Source organism: Cyprinodon variegatus, unplaced genomic scaffold, assembly GCF_000732505.1.
Source record: "Cyprinodon variegatus isolate N-32 unplaced genomic scaffold, C_variegatus-1.0 Scaffold345, whole genome shotgun sequence".
In the NCBI taxonomy this organism is placed as follows: domain Eukaryota; kingdom Metazoa; phylum Chordata; class Actinopteri; order Cyprinodontiformes; family Cyprinodontidae; genus Cyprinodon; species Cyprinodon variegatus.
The window spans coordinates 662,031-686,500 of NW_015150798.1; the positions used below are offsets into that span (position 1 = coordinate 662,031).

Here is a 24,470-nt window from a genome sequence, read left to right on the forward strand (position 1 = left end):
CCAGTACTGCCACGCCTCAGAAAGCAGTGGGATTGCTCCACGGAATGACCAAAGGTTGGATCATATCAGCACCAGCAACACCAGCGTCTCAGGGCTTCAATAACTCTCATCCCTGATCAGTTCATTTGGATGTCCAGCAGTATTGTATAACAAAGGCTGCTCTCTAAAAACCGGTTCAAATTATGTGAATGTAATGTAAGTTTTACAGACAGACAGCAGCCGGTTTTTTGAGCTACGAAGACTTTTGATTGGAAAACTGCCACAAACAAGTGTGGGAATCAGACCAGAGACACAGACTGATTTTCCACAGTGTGTAAAAAAAAGAAAAACAGCGGATTAAAATCAGATTTACTGGGAGGAAAGTGTTGAAGAACTGTCGTTCTGGACAAGTGAGCTGAGACTCTAGTAAACGAGGACAAGAGAGATGGTCATAAATTCAGAAGCTTTAACGTGTTCCCTCAGACAGGATTAAGGCTGTGTTACACAAACTGTGACCCAAACAGCGCAACAGAACATGCCAGGGTTATGGCCACACTGAAGTGTGGAAGCAAAAACACTGTTGGAAAGAATGCAAGTCCCAAAGAGGATCTCCCACCATCCTCTACACCCCCATCACAATAGAACAGATACCAAACCTGAGCAACTTGATGTTTATCTGTGGCATTTCCTTTAATGGGAAGGTTTCACCATCAGTTTCTGCCTTTCCAGGGTTTTTCTGACTTCCTGGCAGGTATAATGTCTAACGCTACACTCAGACCGCAAGCAGAAAAAATGCACGTGCCGCTTCATTTTTGAAGCTTGTTCAGATTTAGTTCTGACAGGGAGCTGAAGCATCTTTGGGGCTCTGGCTGCGCAGTGGGAAAGTGGGTTTAATGCACGTTGGGTGGAGCTACCCTATACTTTCTTTGCCTGTAACAATGGCAGCTATATTTGCTGTGATCAGTTAGTTTTAATATGTTTTTAAGTGAGGAAGTCCTTCTGAAAACTTCATCTTTGCAGTTAGTTCTTCCAGGTTACCATCCTGCCTTCAAATATTTCGCTGTCAGAGCCGCTCAGACCCCCACATACCGGCGGTGCGCTGTCACTAGGAATCCCATTCAACAGCAGCCTATGGCCTGGTTGCCTGTTGGCGGTTTGCCGTGGCGGCTGGAAGGCGTTTTTCATGTACGTAATCTAAACTGCAGGCACCAAGATAATAATCATGAATATGTTTTGCCGGCAGATTTCAGCATCTTAAGTTAATGTAGGTGTTGATAAACTGTTTCATAGGAGTGATCATAGAGATCTGTATCATCAGTGCTCTGTCTCTCTATCCCTGCCAGCTCCCAGATAGACTTCTCTGATTGGTTTATGTGGCGTGTCGAGCAGCAACTCCAGCCATGTTGCTGTGTTTTCAGCACGCTCCGCGCGTCAGAAGCTCATGACACACTGCTTCAGCTGCTCAAAACGCACTGCGGGACGTTTTGCTGCACCTTGATGCGCATCAACCTCTGCCTCTGCTGCTTTAGGCGTGAACCTAGCATAACAGAGAAACAGGATTTGGTTTCAGGCACATGATTTTTTTGGGTCTAGCAGGAGCTGCATTAGGAAGCAAGAAAAATGAAGTAGACAAGAACAGAGTTACAGCTGCATAATCAGTGCCTGAAAAGCCAAAGTTTTCTTGCTGGCTGCAATAAACAACATCCATGTACAGTTTCCTAATCATGGAGAACAGGGTCGCAGGACTTTATTTTATTTTCAATGGCCATTTATGCCATGTTGCCAAAGACAATTGTAGTTGATGAGAATCACTTCACGAGGGACTCTTAAAAATGCCGACATCAAATGAGAGGATTTACCAAAAGACCTTGACTGAAGGACAGTGCTGCCCCTACTGTTTGTTTTGAATCTCAAAATGACAGACATGTTCTTAATGATTGGTTGTACACATGTACATAATTAGTCACTTAGCACAAGCTGCCACAAACAACAGGCTACTTACTCAGCATTCAGAAAACGTCTGCTGCTTCCCAGCTGGTTGTCCAGTTGGTTCCTGTTCTTCAGTTTGTGGGTGTGGTTGTACGTTGGGCATTTGCAGCCAATTCAAAGTGGACAAAGTACAAGTTTAAATTTTAGTTGCCTAAATGAGCTCCAGACTAAATAAGCTCATTCTGAAAAATAGCCCAACATAGATAGCTAGAGGAGCTAGATATTCTTTAAGAAGGATTCTGTGCCAAAAAAATGATTTAATAAACATGTTCTGTATAGGTCATAGATCTATCCTTAAAAGTTTCAAAGGAGGCATAATAGGTGCCCTTTAAAATATTCACCAAGGCATATTGCCAAGGCATTCTAGATTTTCCTAGCAATCTGAATGCAGAGCACATGTTGTCATGACATATGCTGGCTTTTGATGGTACTCAGACAGAAATAAAACCTCTTTCCATTTCAACTGGATAAGCCTAAAAAATGCAAGAAAATATCAAAATTAACTTTTATGAAGACATATTTTATGTGTGTTTTCAAGTATATTACATGAACTTTATCCTTTTAGTATTGTTTGTGCTATGTTCTTACATTGGCTGTTGGACCACATAGATTTGCCAATAAGAGTTTGATTTTAAATGAACTTGTCTTTGTGTTCTCACTGTGAATTACTAAATACCTAGGTACATCACCAACATAGCCAAAAACTTCTGTTTTTTCGCCACAACACTGGAAAAAACAGTAGACACAGAACAAACTTTCAAATGTCAATCTATTTAATTTTCTTGGAAGTGTTTTTATGGTCGAAACAGCAGATTTCACAGCATGATGTGCAGCATTTAACTTCAGAGGAAGTGACAGTGGGAGTCACATTTGAAACGTACGTCTGTAAGGGAAAGATAATCTTGCAATAAGGAAAAGAAAATCACCAAAATATTATATGAAACACTGTTTTCTTGGTCTTTAAATGGGAAAAAGGCACATTTAAGTTGGCACTCACCTCACAGAATAAAATATGTCCTCTTAATTTTCTAATAAAATCAAGCAGCACTTATGGAGAAGGCTTAGAATAAAACACCAACAATAAACTTCAGGTCCTGACAGTGCAGGTCTGCAACCAGACCCCTCTCAAGGAGTCACATTTCGCAACACGGAGACAGCTTATGATAATTCATTGTATTTATGAGACTTAAATAAGCTTAACTACAACAGATGAGCTTTATTTTTACAAACATCTAAAAAGGATCACCTGATAGCACCTCTATAATAAAAAAAATGAGTTTCACTTATTTTACTCTGACCAGCCTAATGGGTAAAGACGTATACAATCTTTATTAGTTTAAGTGCAAGTGTGCTTTCTAACCACAGGATCTTCTCTGAACACTTTATTAATAATTATTACACAGGCTGAAAATAACTAAATGGACCCTATAAATAACAGAATCAGGTCAGCTCTTAGTTTAGTTTTAGAACATGAGCCATATTTTCATATTTGAAACAAATCTTGTTTTTTACAATAATGGAAGTCATGTATTTACATCAATATCCTTAGAGATCCAGAATGAACTGATTCACCTCGTGCTTGTTAATTGACTGAACTGTGTTATTCTCTGGATATAGCCTTCTCTCATCCTTGCAGAAATGCAAAAACCCGCATAACTGATTCAGAGTATGAAATCATGTGATGATCCAACACAATCAGACCAAAGAAAATAAATACATCACATCTCTCCAAGGCAGCAGGGTGTGATCGCAATACTTCAGCACTGAAATATTCAGCTTCAAACAGCTGGCTGATCCTCGGAGGCTGTAAAGCTGAGGCATGACAGAGAAAAAAAGCCCCAACCAAATATTTAGCCATCTTTATGCCCAAGCTCTGCATTTCTACAAGGTTATCTTATCTACAGTCATCTGTCATGTCTAATATCTGTTATATTTCATAGTTAAACATGGGATGGCCAATATCACAAATAACTACTGTTTTTCTGAAACAGAATGATCTCAAGAGAAGACACGGATTGAAACTGGATCAAACCTCCTTGGATAGGAGCAGGTGTGCAGCAAGCTGCTAACTTTCCATAGGAAGTCATCAGCCAATAGATTATTTAAAGAACTGGGAAAATGCATTTTGTTCTTCTACAATCTCCAGAATTAAAATCTGCCCCGTCTTTCCTCTCCTCCCACCTAAGCATAGGTCCCTTAAAACTTAATAGGCTTAATAAAAATATCTGGACATGGCTTTTTTCATATAACATAATCCTCCTGTTAGGATGGCTGCAACCTTTCCAGCTGTAAACCTGATCACAGATTCGAATTAAGCACGCTAAGGGTGTATTTACATCAAATAAGTCCTTTGGTCCATTTGTTTGTTCCGGGCCAAAAGCTGACTTTTGTTATGTTTTTGGCCCAGTTTGTATTCAAAATGTACATTTTTTTAAGTGGACTAAATTCTCAGCAAAGCCACACATGTAGCAATTATTTCTCCAATTGGTCAGAAATGACTACAGAGGACAGAGAACAGACTCTGAAATGGAGGAAAATTAATGGGATTCCTGCATGCATCACCTCTGCTTAGCAATTATGTTATTACAGCTGCAAAAGCACTGCGAGTGTCTATAGCAGCTCAGGCAATGTAGAGTTTAAATTTTGAGACATTTCGGAGAATGCGTTGTTTAAGCCAAGGGAGATCCATGGCTTGCTGGTAGTCATGTTGCTAAGCAACAGACAGCAAAACATTTATAATTTGGACATTATGTTTACCACCACAGTGGCTAAGTCCAAAGATTCGTATTGTTTCTGCTTATGGGTCTGATCCCTGTGTATTTATACCTGGAGCACCAGAGTCCATTTGGAAGAGGATGAGACCACCTCACAAAATGGGCCTTGTTTTGTTCGGAGAAGAGTTAGCTGGTCTTTATTCATACTGGTACAAAAGGACTAGAATTAGGGGAGAAACAAGCTCTGATCCGTTCAAAGCGGACCAATTGAATACCTCCCCCAAGATCATCAAGTACAGTCCGTCATTGATTAGCACCTACATCACATCGACTTTTTACTTCAGCTCGCACTAATCTGCTCTTCACCTCAGTGACTGACAGCTTAAACGCTGTTTACAAATTTGATAATCTAGTTGATAAATTCGTGTTTACATAAGATTCGGCTCACATATATTTTAAAAATCATTTTAATGAGAGATAAAGTTTGTTTTTCTAGTTTAAATGTGGCTAATTTACCATTTACCTAATTGCAAACTTAACCTCTTAATCTCCATCTCATTTTGGGAAATTCTCACCTATTTTGCATACCCAAATGGAAAAGCAAACAACTTAGGAACTGGAAGCCCAAATTACATGTGTGATACATTATTTGAAAGCTAACACCTTTTAGTTTCTGAATATATACATGAAAATTGGGTGAGTAAAAGACCCAAGCTGCATCAGTTTAACCATGAGTCAAAGTAGGTTTTTTATTCTCAAAATAATAGGTCTTTTTTTTGAACAGCAGTTATGAAGACATCTTTGCTTGTTGTGGCTGATTTGTCATGTTTACATTTTGACATGCTGCTAGGTCTGTGTTAATTGTGCTTTGGTGCTCGCTGTGTCCATAAAATGAACGAGGTGGCTGAATTGTGGAGAATCTAAGCTTTCCAACGATGTCTAACATGTCTATATTGGTAAACATTTTACCAGTGTAATTTTCATGCATTCTGAGTTATTATATTTAAACGCTTTAAAATGGCGACCCGGTTTGGTTTTGAGAGGTTGACTTGTTAAAGGTGTCTGTTTGAAAAACATCTCACTGCTACTTAGGAAAAATGGCTACAGAAGAGGAGTAGCTCCATCTTTCATCTACATCCAATTAGTTCCTCTAATCTGAGGTGAAGTCATGAGGTCAGGTAATCCAGAGGGAAACCTAGTCATCCTTTTCTCAGAGGGATTCTCAGGATTGTTATGGGGGATTCCAATAAGTTCCTGGTCAGAGGGAAGATAAAGTCTTCTAGCCTAATTTGGTTGAGCTAAATTTCTTTGCTCACACTGTGGCGTAGCTACTTATCTTCCAAAGGGATATGACCAAACCAGCTCAGTGGACTCCACACCACAACCCCTTACTCCACAGAGACTACCCAATTTAGGGGAATAAACGCCTGGATTGCAAGGCAAGCCGGTTCTCTTGAGTTTAGGTAGGAGAAGTGGGAGATTATGTCAAGAACCCTGGAAAAGGGATGGCCAGCCATGTCCCATTATGGACCCAAAAGCAGGAGACTGAAGGAGGACAGGGTCAGATCAGCAAAACGCACACCAAAGAGAGAGAGACCATCAATGAAAGCACTTTTTTAAAAACCACTTACAAACCTCTGTAGTCGCCAAATAAGTGTTTTTTGGTCTTACTAGACTCATGTCTTTCACCTAGGCTGCGCTCTACTCAAGAATAACATGATTTGACTGCTCCAGACACAAAAATCGTCCTCCGTGTTTTTTAACCATCAGTCAGGGTCTAGACGGAGAGCTTCAAATTCAGAGCAAAGCTTTTAGAAACTGTTTGTTTTTTTTTCTCACAACAGAGCTAAATCTCAACAGCCAGTCCACTTCCTTAAACATTTTGCAATCACTCATGACCAAGATGCTCATCCACATGTGCATGCACAAGTGACATGTGAAGCAGGGTATCCTATTCTGATATCCACTTTATTGGATAGCCTAGTGTTACAGTCTATCCCTGGTACGGCTATGGCTGCCTAAGGTCAAATACAGTAAGATTAAATTTTGATTTTTAGCATATTTCTGAAGGTCAAGTCATTTATATGGTAATTTTAGAAAACACATGCAGCATAAAAAAACATCAAAAGCTGAGAAAAGATCTACTGGGATGTCTCAACATTACACATACATTTAATCATTATTTACAAAGAAAGAAGCTCCACCTCTCCCCCCTTTAATCAGTAGCAGGGCCTCTAATTGGTCAGTGTACCCGATTCAGGTTTAGTGAAATGAAACATCGCTTCAAAGCTGAATCATACCAATTATTTCCAGCTTACACCCTTACTTTTCTATCTGCTTTCACATCCGTGGGGTGGATTTAATACTTCAAGATGGAAAAATCAATCCAGGATCAAAGCTTTCCTCTGGACCGACCCACTCCAGTGGTTTCGTGGGGGAAAAAAATAAAGCAGGCATATAGTTTGGTGCTGGGGTTGGTCTAGACGCCGTGCTCAGCAGCCTTCCAGGCAGACAGTCTATGCATTATTCAGCTGCTGGCTGCTTTTTGCTGCTCCGCAGCCAATCTTATTATTTATGTTGGTCTGTGAGTGAGCAGAGCAGAGGGAATTATCAATGATAATTAGAGTTTTATGTCAGTAGCAGTTTCATAAATGAGTCTGCACTTAGAAATAATAACGCTTTAAAAACTAACAATCTTTAACTTGGATGCAAATGTGAAAACAAGCCAATAATAAAATCAAACAGATACTGCAGCAGTCCGTAAATGAACATCTGAACATGCAGTGAAATATGTGCCTGTTCACCATTTTCCCGGCTCTTCCTTGGCTCTTGAGGGAAATCACAAGACTGGAAACAGATGATAAAACAACCAGTCTCCTTTCGATCAGCAGTAACAAACCTGCCTTCCAGCACCTTGACAGATTAGGAGATTATAAATAACAAGAGCTGAACGAAAGTCTTCTAGTTGGCTTGTCCCGTGTAATAAGTAGCTCCTTATGGTCAGTCAGTCCTAACAAACTATCTGGGTGTTTGAAATATCTTCAATGACAGGTGAGACGGAGCCAAAACATACCGAGTGATAACACATACATGCTTTGACAACGGTCTGCTGTTTCCTGGAGAAACCAAGTCACAGCAGCAGGAGCCAAATGGGTCATTAACCCCTCCCTGCCTTCTTTCACCCTCCTTCATGCTGCTGAGGTGTCAGGGCGACAACTGTGAGGCCTCATGCTTCACATGGGACAATAAAACACTCCTTTCACCACACCCAGATATCCATGGCAACAACTGCGCCGCTATCAGCCTGAAGCCGTGACCCGACCCTCTAGTTAGCATGCTCATATTCACTTTTTCTCATCTTGCTTTATTCTAGGGTTTGTGTCTTTGATGTTCATGATTTTAGCTCGGAAAAGAGCAGCAGGATAACCAGCATGGTCTACATGCACAGACTGCTGCTGTAAAGAACCTAATTGTATAAATACAACTTTCTTTAGCTGCTTTAGACAGAAAATATACCATCCCTGTAAAAACAAAGTACACTTTGAGTGATAGGGTCCTTACTAGGATCTATAATTATTAGTAAAAAAAGGAACATTAATACCCTTGTTTAATAAACTACCATAGAAAGGCTGCATGGGGAAAAGTATGTCCCATGATTCAATAATCTATCAAAGCAGATTTTATGATTTTATCATTGTCTTGAGGAGTTATGGTCCAAGTTTGGATTTAACTCCTTTATAGCCTCTTAAACCTACTCAGTTCAACATAGGATGCTCCTGACATGCAGTCTGCTACTGGCCTGTACATATGTGCAGGTTTCTCTGAGGTCTTAATTTCCAACTGATCCTTTTTAAAGGGTTCTAACATATTTGTTTACTTCAAAAACTAAATTCAACAACCACTGAGGATAAAAGTAAAGACGCTTTGCATGTTTTAAAGTCTAAAAACTCAAATTAACAATTATTCCATTACTATTAGAAGACAATTTGGGATGGAAATATACCTAGAATGTTCCAACCCAAGTATGAGTTCAAGTATTGACAGGCTAGTACTTGGCTATAGCAAGTCCAATCCATTTTCTGCCACGCTTATCCCTGCTGGGGGCGCAAGGGGTGCAGGTAAACCCTGGCAGGTAAACCCTGGACAGGTCGCCAGTCTATCACAGGACAACAGGGACAAACATTCATGCACACAATCACACTTAAGGAGAATTTAAAGAAGCCAGTTAACCTAACAGTCATGGTTTTGGGGATGAAGACAGAGTACCCGGAGAAAACCGAGTCAAAGGGAGAACATGCAAACTCCATGAAGAAAGACCCTGGGCCAGGAATACAACCCAGAACCTTCTTGCTGCAAGGCAGCAGTGCTACCCACTGATATACTGTGGAGCCCTAGCAAGTACCAATCAAATACAAAACAAGAACTTTGTTAAAATGAGAAGTTGGATCATTTTCTCGGGTATGTTAAGCAGAAAAAAATGGACTGCTTTCTACTTTGAATTCGGTACAGTTGAGATGTAATTTTTTGTTTTTTATAGGTTTATTTCAACTCCTCTTGAGAGAGAAAAAATCTCTGAACATAATAATGGGGTAATCTGCAATGACCTTACTTTGAACTAGAAAGTTGGAAAGTTAATTGTATCTGCAATATAATTACAATTTAACAAAACTCAACTTTCCCATCACAGAGGAACTCAGTTTTGATCACACTACATTTAAGAGCAGTAAGACTCTCCCTTCTGACCTTTAAGTGGCAGTAATACATTAAAGGTGGGTTTTCCTTCACACAAAAGGAAAGAGAGTTTCAGTCAGCAATCAGATCCATGTATGCAAGTAAAAGTGAGCATTTTACACAAAATAGTAACAGTCCTGTGACAATGTAGTCTGGAAAACACGTCTTCAGGGTCGAGTAAATCATCTTCATGCTTGTGGCCAGAGCAAAAGAAAATTAAAATCATTATCACATATATAATATAAATGTTTATTTTTTGCAAAACATTCAGCCCCATTTTCAACTGGGCTTTCGAGAATTTTCCAAGCAGCGGAGCTCTGCTTACGGACAAGTCTGGGAATCCATCACAGGGGAACTCCTTGCTTTTTCTGTCACTTTTGTTCACTTAAAACGTCTGGCAGCTAAAAGTCCCTCTGTCATAGGTGTAGATGCTGCTACCACTACTTATTCCTGCTACAATTACCAATACAACTGCTCCTTCTTCTGGTTTGCCCTCATTTTATGTTGGATTGTATATACGCACTTAATAACACAGTTCAGTCTTTGTTCTTTGAATCATCGACCACAAATTTGCTAGCAAATTCAAGGGATCAACCAGTGGTGACCTTTAGCAATAAAAAAAAATGTTAGACTCTTAAACAACTTCTCATACAGATACAGCTTGTTCCATCTAAGTTTAATCTATGAAAAAAATACCAGAAAATACAATGTTTGCATCAGCAAAAGATGCAAGCTGACAATGGCATAAAGAATTAGGTACTATGCAAAGCCTTTATTTTAACTTTTAAGAGTCAAATCTAAAGGACAAACTTCAAAAAGAAAACTTTCGTAAATGTCCAGACTCTTCTTCACCAGGACCCTTTAAGAGAAAATATCATGTATGCAAAGAAATGATGGATTAACAAAGCCTAAACACCTAATGACTAATTATGATGCATGCGTACTGATATTAAGGAGCACGCTGGAACAATCAAAGACACCAGTCAATTATATGGATGCTTTACAAGGTAAATACCCAATTTAAGACAGAGGCACCATTCCTTGAAGTTGCTCAAATCCTAATCCAGAACAGTTGAGACGAATTGTCTGCCTCAGCGAGCATTAGCTCAGAAACCCTAACAGAAAATGTGTCAGCTGACTAGAAGCTGGTGCTGACTCTAAAGAGTCAAGAAGCAGCACTAAGGGCAGATCTAGCTTGTGAATCTAATTTAAAGAATGCCAAACGTGTCCTGGTTTCTTTCCAATCAATGCAATGTAGCAGATGTCTGTGCAGCAGAGTGGCCAAACCCACAAAATTAACTTGCATGGATGCGAAGATGTACTGGGATTTCTGCTGAGCCGTGTGGAAAAAGCACGGCGCTGCACGAACCCTAGACAACCAGAAACTGCTTCTTCTCTACAGTCAAAGACACAGCAGGCGGTGCAAAGCACAATGAGGTCACTGTAAAGTCAACACGCTGCCTTCACAGGAATGTTTGATTACATTTTAACCAGATATCTTACCAGATACACAGTACTTTGCCAAGGCCTGCAGTCTGTTGAGATTTTATATCTACAATCTTTTATACATTTTAATGTGAGTTGACATCATAGAGAGACACATAAAAGGGAAGATCAGAAAAGGTGAAAGATGGGTGGCTTTAAAGGTTTTTAATTACAATTATTATCATTATTTAATTGCCCTTTGAGACTAATGCATTTTTTTTTCGTTGTCTTTTTTATGTTAGGGTGGAAGAAAAAAGTAACATTGGTCTAAAAAAAGGAATAATCATAATAACGGACAGCACATATCAGGGATCAGTAAAACTGATGCCAAAATAATCGTTATTGGCATCGGTCACAAAACAAAATCATTGGTTGATTTCTAGTGGGATCTGTTCCATTAAACTTAGGGAAACTTTTTCATTTCAAATACGATACCAATATTGACCTGACACGATATAAGCATGAAGCCTGCATAACTTTAAAACTCATTCGTAACCTGGAATGTCAGAAAAAAGGCTTAAACAAGTGACACCACTCAAACGGAGAATCATCAAAAATAATTGGTATGAGAACAACTGAATCATGATTTGATTTACTAACTAAGGGGTTAGATAAACTTTCAACAGAAGTGTTTCTATCAGCTTTTTTTATATTGGAATTTTTATATTTAGGCAGATATTATCTAAAATTTGTTTTTGGCTTATCTAAGACCCATTTCAGATATTTACAGGATCAGATCATCCCTACATTAGACATAATTAAAAAAATCAGCATCATGAAAACCCAGGGAAACAATGCCATGAGCTTGTAAAATGCCATGGAGCACTATAAACCACTGGAACACAGAAATTTTAAGGAAAAATTGCAGAAATAGAAAACATGACAGTCTGCATACAGTATTTAGACAGGCAAGACAAAGAGGGAATTGACCAGAGAGGCAGTTAGGAGGCTCAAGGTAACTCTGCTGAAATCCACGGTTTACTAAGAAAATCTGTCATGCTCTCTACAAATAGAAGAGAGGAAAGAACCCAACAAAGATGCTGACATGAGGCCAAAAACTTAATGTTTTGCCTTCATAAAACAAACTATTGTAAAGCTTCTCAGGGGTGGCAGTATCATGATATGGGAATAGTTTTGTTCAGAAGTGACAGGGAAGCTGGTTAGTTTTCTTTTAGTTTTTTTTTCACCTAGAAGCAGGACAAATGGTCTAACACTGGATCTTTAACAGAATGGATTGGAGTAAAGCAGTAAATAATAATTTAACTTTATTGATCGCAGATTGGAGATTTTTCCTCTGCATTCAACCCATCCCCTTGAGCAGCGCAGTGGGCTGCCATCATGCAGTGCAGTGTGGGGTTAATGGTCTTTGCTCAGGGACATAGAGCGGCCGTCTGAGGGAGTGGGGATCAAACTCATAACCTCAGGATTCCAAGCTCTATGCCCTGACCACTAGGCCACCAATCTGCAAATGTGTTAACATTGTGATCATGTAAACATAGGGAGACTCACACACACACACAAAAAAATCAGCAGTATAGATCTGGCATCGGTATGACTTTTGTTAAACTAATCGATAGACTTTTATAAAAAAAAAACTGTATCAATCTATAGTCCAGAACAATTAAATTATGACAAAATGTTAAAGTTGCTTTTTACAGACTCATCCATTGTTAGTTTGAAGAATGGAGAACAATGCCAGTTTCTAGATGTGCAAAGCAGGTACAGACATGCCTCAAAACACTTAGAGCTGTTGTCACAGTAAAAGCTGCAACATAATGACTCAGGACTAACTACTAATGCATGTCACATAATTCAGATTTTCCTTTTTTTCTGAAAAAAAAAAAAAAACAACTATATACTTTATCACTGCCTTTTCATAATCATCCGCATAAAACAGCCCATAATGTAACCTGCATTGCACTTGCAATGTATAGGTAAATTCATATCTTATTTTTTAAACACACACTGCATACTTATGAGTATTTTCAACCCCCAAAAAATGTAATTAAACATGTTTCCTTTTTGTATTTGATTTCAGGATTACATTAACACAATCCCAGGGTCTAATTTGTGTTGTTAGGGTCAAACAGAAGACAGCTATGCAGTGAGAAAGTGAAGAGTTCATTCATTCATTCATTCATTCATTCATGCTTTCAGCTGCACAGTTAAACTCACTCAGCCAAGTGGAGATCTGGGAGGTAGCCGGTAAAATAAAATAAATAATCACACCACCCACGCCTCCTGCTAAAACCTCACCGTTCCAGACTAAAAGTCCACACTAAGTGCATGTCCATCACCCAGCATGGGGCTGTGCGTGTAGAAAATGAACACAAAGGCAATGTTGTGCTCCTAGTCCACTACAGTAAGCACTAACCCTCTGATTATCAGGGAAATTAGCCTCTTAGATCAAAGCGCACCGCCGCGCCTGCTGAATCCGCACCAACGGCTGGAAAAATAGTAAAAAATACTCACCACTTGGTCTGTCAGCAAATGTAAATCCCGAAATTATTTTGTGGGAATTTTCCGTCAGTGTGTCACACCGTCTCATATATCCACCAAACTCTGTCTCTCCCTGTCGGCTCAGACTTGCTCCGCTCCGCCGCCCTCCTGGCTGCTCCTTTTTAACCAGAGAACTTGACGAGCCCAGGCTATTGTTAGCGGAGCCTGCTGCAAAGAAAGGCCCGCCTTCGGTGACGTGATTCCAAGAATATAATTGGTCATCCGGGGGTCTACCACGCTTTTCTTTGGCTGAGAGAAACGTCATTTTAAAAATCGAGGCGGGTCCAAATTTGCCGGTAAAGATTCAGCGATGGTACGTTCAAAGACAATGACGATATCTCCAAAATGTTGCGTTGCGTTCAGGTGCAACCTTTTACCTTACCTGTGGATCTTGAAATAATTTAGAATTTATAAATATCTTTGACTTTAATTAGCTACAAAATGGTTTTTTTCCTTAAAAAAAATCACAAGAGAAAGTACATTTAAATTTATAAAAGCTTAATTTATATCAGTTCTCAATTCACTAAGCAAGCCAAAACATAGAGTACAGAGACTGTTTTATTCATAATGATGCTGAGTTATCGCTCATACAGCTTAAGAAAGTGTAACAATTTATATTACACGGTTATACATAAAGAACAGACATTTTAATATAGGAATTAGGATTGTTGATAAGTAGCCTACTAGTAACTCTTTCTAAAATGTTGTTTTTAAAAGGTACATTTGATTTTATTATTGGGCCTCATTGGAGCGCTATTCTAATTTGAATATGTCACAGTTTAGACATTTCTTACCACAAATTGTTATTTGTAATTATACCGTGTACCTGAAATGCTGAATTTATGTTTCGTAGTAACATAATAGACTTTTAAGAATTTTAGACTTTTGAAGGAAAATGTAAATTAGAACTTACACTTACAATAGACAAAGAAAATATTAAAACCCAGGGTGGAGAAGCAGTGCCAATCATTGCTGCAAACGTTGACGCGATGTAGATTGAGACGTGATGAGACAGTGACATCTAGTGGTGAGAGAGTTAGATGTCCACAAAATGGCATGGGCCAAACAAATGGTACACAATTTCTTAGATTATTTTTGTGGATAAAAACAAAATGAAAAATATAAATGTACAGAATGTTAGTTAATTGATTTTGTAAACCAATAGACTCAATTCTCAATGAATAAGTATTTCATATGCAAGTAGGACTTTAAGAAATCAAAATTACTTGTTCATATTCAAAGTTTCTGTTCTTTTTTATATGGATTAACTTGCTCTGGTCGTTTGCGTGTGTTAAATCAAAATGCTCTAAAATATAGAGGGAAATTCTATAAAATAAGCATGTGCACCTATCAGCAGTTAATGTCTTAAGTAAAATGTGTTGCTATTTGGAAAAGGCATCTGAAAAAAAGTACAATAAACAGACTCTAACTTAGTATATTACAAGATTTTAATAACTGAGTGCCAATTTATGAAAATTTCAACTATCTTTTAATCCCTTTGATTAATTATTGATTTTTCAAAATGTACAAATGCTGTTCAGGATACAATCACAAAGAATACGGCTTAGTGGTTGTTTAAGAAAAGAATAATTTAGTTTTATGTTTTAATCAATTTGGCAAAATCCTTATCTCATTTTTGTATCAACACCTTAAAAAGGGTCAAATTCTGAAATTCTTTCAACATCTGAGCTGACTAAGATTAACCTTTATATCATATAAATTAAAGCAGTAATGGTTTTATAGTAAATGGGCTTTCAAGATGCCTTCCAATGTCATTGAAGCTCAAAAGAATCACAGCTACTGTCTGTGGTAAATATCTGCACAGCAGTAAATAACATTTTGGTATTCTGCCCCAATAACATGGAACTATTTACAAAAAGACTGGAAATTAAAGGAACTGGTTCCAACAGACCAGATTAAACTCCTGCTCAAAGGTTTGGAAAATAAATCCATGGTTTATAAATGTTTTTAAAATGGTTCAGCTGTCTGTAATGTACTAAACTGATGTGATCTGTCCTGCTGTCTTAACCAGGACTCCATGGAACAAGAGATTAGTCATCTCACTGTGATTTTTTTCTGGTTAAATAGAATAGAACAGAATAGAATAGAATAGAAAATCCCTTTATTGTCCGACAATGGGGAAATTCTGGTATTTACAGCTGCAAAAAGGTTGCAGAAAAAATGGCCACACAAATCTGGACCTTAGAAAGGTGTATAAGAATAACATAATAGTGAAGAGCTAAAAAAAATAAACAAATAAAATACTGTACTGTAAATTGTTTTAACAATAGAAAACTGTGAACCTGGAGAATAAATAACCAATATCTATGGACATTTTTACAGTAATGGCTATTTGAAAATACCAACAATATCTGAGATGTTCAAAATGACAGACTGTGCAAAAATCAGCTTGAATGTAACAACTTATTGAGGTTGTTGGGAACAGTGGTGGTTAGAGAGTCTTATGGAGGAACTAGGATCTGTGATAACAAAAACTGAAGGAGCTCTCCAGTTCCTTAAATTAATGTTTAATTAGAAAAGGCCCTGCCTAGCAAGTTTTCTAAATTTGTGAGACCTTTTAATTAAACACTAACCCTGTTTACAACACGTGTGTTTAAGGTTGTTTATTTTGAGTAATTAGAGGGAAAAGTTCCTTTTTATAAACAGGAATTGCTGAATAATCGACTTATCTCCCGCAGAAATAAATGGATCCATTTGCATAGAATGAAGAATCAGTCTGGTTTTATTAACATATGATAGAGAGAGGACAGTGAAGGGAAATCTCTGCAGCTGATGCAGGAGAGGAGGAGAAAAACATTGAGGCTCAGTTACTTCCGCACCATGTGAGCAGCACCGGGATAGGAGCGTTATTTGGTCCCGGATGGACCCTGCATCCTCTGGGGTAGAGGAGCGCTAACCTGCCTCCATACAAACATCCACCGGCCAGATCCGAGGCTGAAAACCCGCTCAGCCCCGCCCAGAGACCGGAGCCATGACTGGGGACGTGGCCGTATCTCTGTCTGTGCTTGCGGTGGTCGTCCTGCTGAGCGATGTGACCCGCAGGATGTTGGTGCGGGCCCTGGCGGACCCCGGGCTCTCCTCCTACGCCGTGGAGCTGGTGTCTACCTTCCAGCTCTGCTGCTGCACGCACGAGCTCAAGCTGCTCTCTGAGGTCGGCGGCATCCCGCCTCAGCTCGCGCTCACCTTGACGTATGTGACGTCTGTGGCTCACGGGCTCACCTTCAGAGGAGCCGTGGGAAACCCCTGCGGTGCGCTAGAGCAGGCGTACCGCGCAAGGTTCTCCGCCGGGTGCGCGTTAGGACGGATCGCGTGCCAGTTCGCCGCGGCTGTGGCTGCGCGCGTGGCCGTGCCGGTGATCTGGGGTATGGGACTGTCGGGACTGCACAGCCGGCATAAGCTGCTCGGGTTCCCGTGTGTCAGCGCGATCCACGCCTCTCTGCCTGAAGCTGCTGCCGTGGAGCTGGTGTGCGCCTTCGCTGTTCAGACCGTCATCACGCACACACAGTCTGTGGAGGAGAGATACCGCGTGCACGCAGTGGCTGCTGCCATAACAACAGCGGTTTATGCGGGTAGGCCGAGTTGCTTTCTTTTTTTATTGCCTCAATGTAATTAATATAAACTATGGCCTCATTTGAGCTGAATTAAACCCATACCTCAAGATTACACAGACGATGAGACAGGGGGCCACCAGGGGCCAGTGCCCCCATAGCTGCTGTTATAATTATCGCTCCTTAACTGAAAATACACTGCAAAATGTACGTTTTTTTTTCTCAAAATAAATGTATATTTTCTTTGATATGAGCCGGTACACTCTTCTCCAACAGACTAAGATAATTTATGTTTAAAATAAAAAAGAAATCCCATTCGCTTTTTTCACATTCATAATATCTAACTATCTTATTTTAATATTTATCTTTTTTGACAGATCACCATAATTAACTCCTCTATTTAAATGAAAATACACTTATTTTAGGATGTTTTAACCTGTTTTAGATCATTTGTAATTTTTTAATGAATTTTTCACAATGACAGAAGAGACTGAAACCGATTTGTCCCTTACAGCAAATGAAAATTTGCCTTTACAATTTACATCAACAATTATTTAAACGTTGCAGATTTATGCCTCAATAGTGCTACAATAGGATCATAGTTTGCATCTGTTAGATCAGCAACCTGTAACCTTGGCTTTTTAGGCTCACTTAATGTACTAAATGATGCGCCCTTGTTCTATTTGCTTGTTTTCTTTGGGTTTTTCTGGCTTTGACCTTTATCAGATGTAGATTACTGCCATATTCTAAATTAGTATTTTTCTAAAGCCAAGGGAAGAGACTTTTCCAACATTTTTTTGTTTTGTGTCTGACTCAATTCAAGCTAAAATACAGAGCATTATTAACAGAGGGAAGAAACTAATACTGGCCTAAGGGAATAAACTAGAAAGAACAGAAAACTTAAAGGTATAGTGGAGGATTTTTGCGAATTTTGGAAAAGACCTCTCTACTTTAAAAAAAAGGACAAAACCCTGTACCCACTCCCGAGAGGGAACGTCTATTAAACGCATGCATGAGCTCATTTCTCCTCATGCAAACTTTAACAGTTGCTGTTTGCATCACTCATAAAAGCTCATTTTCCAAAAGAAGATTTGCTATTTTGCCACTATATCAGACTCACCACCAGTAAATGAAAATGGGGACGAGGACATAGGATGGCATTGCGTAAACAATCCCAAGAATGATTGACAATTAGGAGAACCACTTATTTAGATGATCCACCTGGAAAAAAAACATCCTCCACTATACCTTTAAGAAACTACCTGAACGAGCTAATATGGACCATTCTGGGAAAAGAAATTAACTCAAAGGCAGGAACTTAAACAGCAGAGATGCACAAAAATGAAAACCAAAATGAAAAAAGTAGAGGATCATAATATTTTTGTTTTATCTTTATGTGTAATTTTGTACTTCCTTTTGCTGCTGATGCAGCTGATTTCTCCACTGAAGGGCAATAAATATAATATTTTTTCTACTGCTGGTTGATGTCTGGTCTCTACAGCGCTGAAAATGAAAACTTGCAGCAATTATGGAAACCTGTGTTGAATTCACTGATGGGGAGAAGAAACAGAGAAACTCCTCAGAGAACCTTCATTGATGCAGAGAGGAGATTAGTGACAAAGGTGACCCTCTGTGATCAGCGCTATGGGGAGGGGGCTGGTGAACGAGGAAGAACACCGTACTGCTTATACCTCAGGCTTTAGATGAAACACTGTTGAAGCTGTCTAACTGGTTGTGTTATTGTTTGTGCTTAAGGCGGCAGGGTGACCGGAGCTGTGTTTAACCCAGCGTTGGCCTTCTCCACACAGTTCCCCTGCAGTGGAAACTCATTCCTTGATTACTGCTTTGTGTATTGGTTGGGTCCACTTTTGGGTAAGATCCATGAAAAAGAAATATTTGAGTCCTTCAGCTGCTCCCACTTCATAAGCAGTCAGATTGTGTTTAATAATGTTGAATATTTTGTTAGAAGTACCTCAAGCAGAGCGATTATCATCTTTAACTTAAATTACCTCAGATTATATTTTTATCATTGTCTTGTGTGACTGCCTGCTTCTAGTTCTCAGCAGGATGCTTATACTCAGAGTGTCACCATAAACCTTATAAGCTGCTTAGGTGCTGTAATCTCATAGCTCCTTTTTTTCCCGGCACACTTTTAAAAGACTTTCTGTTAACAGATCTGACCCTTATATTCTACTAGAAAAGTTGCAACTTAGTGTCATAGTTTTTTTTGTTTTTTTTTTTACTTTCTACGTTATACTGTAAGAGGTTTTGATCACAAGTTCTGATTTTAACATTTCTCTCACTTTGTCTAAATTAATTTTAAAAGAGAGTAGTTTATTGCATTTTATTATTATTATTATTATTGCATTTAAATCCACTGAAAAGTAATTCAATTCAGTTTATTTATATAGCACCAATTAACAACACACGCATCTCAAGACACTTTACAGAGACAATTCAACCAGATTATAGAGTCAAATTGATTCAAAGTTTTCTATCTAAGGAAAACCAGTTGATTGCAGTGACTCATTGACTCTAAGGTAATCCCTCACACTAAGCATGCTTGTAGCGACAGTGGAGAGGAAAAACTCCCCTTTGACACGAAAGACCATGCAGCAGAACCAGACTGATTGTGAGCGGTCATCTGCCGAGGCCGACTGGGGTTCAAGGAGACAGAAGCAGATATATAAAAAAAAAAGTTAAATGTAAACCAGATCCACTGGCGGCCCCGTCCAGGAAACACACAGCCAGGCAGATGAGCTCTGAGCCAGCTTCCATGTCAGAGGATGAAGGGAGCATATCCAGCCAGTCACAGTCAGAGAAACAGGACTACACTGAAAAACAGGCAGATCTTGAACATCTATAAACAAAGGTGTTGATTTGAGAAGGATACACCTTAGATGTTACTGACTATAGTTTCTCTTGTCAGTTTCCCATATTTCTGTTAAACTCTTCCTCAGGTTAAGTGCTTCTCATTTTATAAATACAGACGGCGCACTATTAGAAGCTTAAAAAACAGGATATAAAGTTTGCCACATGCTGATTAGTTAAATTAATATACATATTCATAAAATTATAAGATCACCATCTTGCAACTTTTGAACTGATTTTTCTTCTGAAATTGTTTTAAAATAATTTCTCATAATTCTCTTGTCATTTCAGGTATGATGAGCTCAGTGCTTCTCTCAGATAAACTCAAGCCTGCATTTTCACCCAAGTCTCCGTCTCTTCACCTCCCGCTGCGGGCCAAGAAGCAGACATGAGCATACAGGGGGCCGGCATGCTGACCCCAGAGCCTATTAGATGGAAATCCTAACAAATAGAGTTACTACTAAGCTGCTTTGCCTGAAAAAAAAAAACTATTAGTGCTGAGAGACTTAATAGAATTTGGATCAGAAGCACAACTAAAAAAGAAATGTAATTTAATCTTTAAGTAATCTATCTATAGATGGCTTTGTTTAAAATTCAGGAGAGGTAACTTCTTAATACTATAAGATTATTTCTCTAAGGAAGTTTTCTGACTTTATAAGAAGAAATAATCTTTAACACCTGAGGCAGTTTAAACATTTATCTAATTTTCTAAACAACTTCAACTACAACACAAGGAAAAGTCTTATGCCAAAAAAGAGCATTCCTTAGGAATCCAGAATAGCATTCTGTAGGATTCCAACCAGGAAACCTGCAGCCTTCCAAGGACAGAAGAGTTTGGCTCTAACTAAACCAACAAGCCCCAAAGTATTATGATATAATCCAGCCATTTGGTGGAGTCACACCACCAACCTTTATGTTAAAGAGCCACTCAACAACAGACTACACTTGAGGGTATATATATATATATGCAACTTATATGTGGATAGAATAATTCTTGGATAATATACAAAAACATCTTTTTATGTGAAATATTTCTAACAGATTTCCAAACATTGAAGTGTAACAAGTGTTATTGTTTAATGTGTTATTTTGAAACAGAAATGTACTGCAACTTAACATTCAGCACAACATGTCCTTTACTTTTTGCACAGATGTTCACTGGTGCCTTCAGATTCCAGTGAAATAAAAACAGATTCAATTGTTCTGTTTACTGTTGTTTCACTTGGAAATAATTACATAACCCAATAGTAAACGTAGCTGCTGTTTTCTCACGATGCACAGAACCTGGATTGACTAACATTTCCCCGCCATGAAGGCCTCTTTAAAATGCCCCCTGATAAGCTCTGGCCACAGTGCCACCCTGGAATCATAGCAAAAACTTTTAAAGCTCTGTTTTTTATTTTATTTTGCTGCCAAAAACATCTAAATATTTTATCTGATCGTTAAAATAACTTAGCAGATAATTTAAAAGTTGTGGGAAATTTGGCATTTAAGCCTGTCGCACTCTGTGCCCTTTAAGATACCCAGTGCAATCAAAATCTTTCACCTACACTCTAAGAACTTATTTTGATGGATGTTAAATACCATCCATTAATAGTTCATAAGCTGTATATCTTACATTTTAGTTAAAAGTAGCAACATATTCAAATCTACCCAATGATTTTGACTATCGCGATAGTGCCCATGTGCCAAGAAGTAATTACTGGGCTGAACCTATAAGAATGAGAGAACCTTGCAATAAACAAAACAGTGCAATGTTTAAAATAAGCTCCTTATATGGACCTCATAATTATCAGGAGCATGAATTGCAGTGATTTACCTATACAATGAGTATCTCGATATATTAACAGAAAATACACACTGTTTTATGTCCTACCCTTCTAACATGAAGCAGTTGTATTAAAGTAACTAAATCTGATTAAGTAAATGCTAAAAGTGGTTGCTTTTTTTTTTTTCAGTGAATATATTGCGATTTTACCATGACAAAGGATTTGCTGTTGCTCTTGGGTGCTGCACTGCCGGTTGGAGGTTTAAGTGTTATATAAAAGAAAATTAAACATGTTTGACTATAAATATCTTTAAATATTTACAATCCATTCAGGCACATTTCTAATCAATATCATCTAATGAAATATTGCGATACTTTTATGGTATGTTTTAACATAATATGTTTTATCTGTTCTAAACAGCAAGTACAATTTGGACTATTCATGCAGTTCTGGGTTTGCAGTGTTACTAAGGCCTAATCCCAAACCAGGCCCTAAGCACTAACCTTCAGTATGTGCGTTTCCGCAGAGGGTCAGCCACATTAAGTGCCATCCCAAACCACTTAGTGGAGAGGGCGAGTGGACTGATCAGTCCAAATAGTCTGCATTAAGGGCAGGTTCGCTGGCAGCAGGTGTAACAGCGGTTTGATGGCAGAGGAAACGCATGCATCTGCATCTAAAAATCTATTGCATCTTGGTCACACTGACGAAAAATCACAAGATAGGTATAAGAAGACGTAATTAATCCCAAAAATCGAAGTTACTCTTTGAAATAGTTTTATTTGAATATATATATTTGTTTTAAGTCGGGGCAAATGTTATATTTTATGTCCCTCTGCGAGACATGGCTAGACACACAAAGACACACTGCCTTCTTTTTCCATTGGAGGGAAGAGGACGCGCCCTTCTTGTTTATACCCCCCACCTTTAATCAAGGTGCCTTCCACGGCTGCAAGTGTGACTTTATTGCAATTAAGACTTAATAGTTAAGTGCTAGTGGTTAGAGAGCAGTGTGGTATTTAGCCTGTTGAAAAATCTAGAAGGGAAACCAAGATGGTGGCCGAATTTAAAACAATGCAGCCTTGATCATGGGTTTGATCCCAACTTTACCTGTTTTATCTTGGTTTTTCATAGCTAGTGAAATAAGATAAACTTGACTGATAAAATTAATCAATTTATTCAGCAGAGTGCTGTTTTTTTTTTCAGTGTAATTAGCAGATAATCCATATCTACTATATATCCAGCTGTTTTTATAGGACTCAAGAGGACTAGCTTAGAAAACAATGCAGAGAATTAATGAAGAGAAGCAGCAGGAAGACCTATAGTTTGTATGACGCGACGGCAAACTATTACAACTAAATCAGGGTTTTAGCAAATCAAATAAGTCAATGTTCATATAGAGAAAAAGATCAACAACATTTGTCAACTAAATAATTTATATCAAACTTAAGAAAAAAATTTATTAGGCAACATACAGTACAGACCAAAAATTTGGATAGCTGAAATGGTTTTCACTTCACAGCTGTCTACTGTCAGGTTTAATAAGTGTGATTTCTTGCTTTATAAATGGGGTTGGGACCATCAGCTGTGTTTTGCAGAAGTCAGATGGATACACAGCTGATAGTCCTGCTGAATAGACTGTTAGAATTTTTATTATGGCAAGAAAAAAATAGCAGTTAAGTAAAGAAAAACGAGCGGCCATCATTTAAGAAATGGTCAGTAAGAAAAATTGGCAAAACTTTGAAAGTGTCCCCAAGTGCAGTACCAAAAACCATTAAGGGCTACAAAGAAGCTGGCGAACATGAGGATCACCCCAGGAAAGGAAGACCAAGAGTCACCTCTGCTGCGGAGGATAACTTAATTCGAGTCACCATCCTCAGAAATCGCAGGTTAACAGCAGTTCAGATTAGAGACCAGGTCAATGCCACACTTAATGATAAAATATCTGCTAGGAAACAACTTCTAAGGACAGGCAACAAGCAGAAGATACTTACTTGGGCTAAAAAAACAAAGGAATGGACATTAGACCATTGGAAATCTGTGCTTTGGTCTGATGAGTCCAACTTTGAGATCTTTGGTTCTAACCATCGTGTCTTTAAAAGGTGAACAGATAGACTCTACATGCCTGGTTTCCACCGTGAAGCATGGAGGAGGTGGTGTGATGGTGCTTTGCTGGTGACACTGTCGGGGATTTATTCAAAATTGAAGGCAAACTAAACAAAAATGACTACCACAGCATCTTGCAGAGGCATGCTATTCTATCGGTTTGCGTTTAGTTGGACCAGCATTTCTTTTTTAACAGGACAATGACCCCAAACATAACTCCAGGCTGTGTAAGGGCTAATTGACCAAGGAGGAGAGTGATAGGGTGCTGCGCCTGATGACTTGGCCTCCACAATCACCGGACCTGAACCCAATCCAGAAGGTTTGGGGTGAACTGGACCACAGAATGAAGGCAAAAGGACTAACAAGTGCAAAGCAACTCTGGAACTCCAAGACTGTTTGAAGACCATTTCAGGTGACTGCCTCTGGAAGCTCATCAAGAGAATGCCAAGATTGTGCGAAGCAGTAATTAAAGAAAAAGGTCGCTACTTTAAAAAACCTAGAATATGAGACATATTTTCAGTTTTTTCACACTTTTTTGTTAACTATATAATTCCACGTGTTAATTCATAGTCTTGATGCCTGCAGTGTGAATCTACAATTTTCTTTCAAGAAAACTCTTTGAATGAGAAGACGAGTCCAAACCTTTGGTCTGTACTGTAGATGCTGATATTAATGCCCAACTTCAGCATCATGCTGAAGGAACGAGATTGTTTTTATTTACAAATAAATCATATGAGAAAAAAGAAACAATGTAAAAGTTA

The 24,470-nt window shown here is 38.7% G+C and overlaps 2 protein-coding genes across 3 annotated transcripts in view; one reads left to right on the forward strand and one right to left on the reverse strand.

Moving 5' to 3' along the window:
- Window positions 1-13,525, reverse strand: part of pak1 (p21 protein (Cdc42/Rac)-activated kinase 1) — a 70,600-nt gene extending 57,075 nt beyond the window's left edge. For both annotated transcript variants that reach the window (XM_015385683.1, XM_015385682.1), the window contains exon 1: window positions 13,371-13,525. The gene's annotated coding sequence lies outside the window, so the exon portion shown is untranslated. The remainder of the gene's footprint in view (window positions 1-13,370) is intronic.
- A 2,639-nt stretch (window positions 13,526-16,164) lies between these two features.
- aqp11 (aquaporin 11) lies at window positions 16,165-21,283 on the forward strand. Its single transcript, XM_015385632.1, has 3 exons — window positions 16,165-16,987; window positions 18,722-18,838; window positions 20,129-21,283. Exons 1-3 carry the CDS (start codon window positions 16,390-16,392, stop codon window positions 20,227-20,229), a joined length of 816 nt encoding a protein of 271 aa, XP_015241118.1. The 5' UTR covers window positions 16,165-16,389; the 3' UTR covers window positions 20,230-21,283.
- The last annotated feature ends 3,187 nt before the right edge of the window (window positions 21,284-24,470 follow it).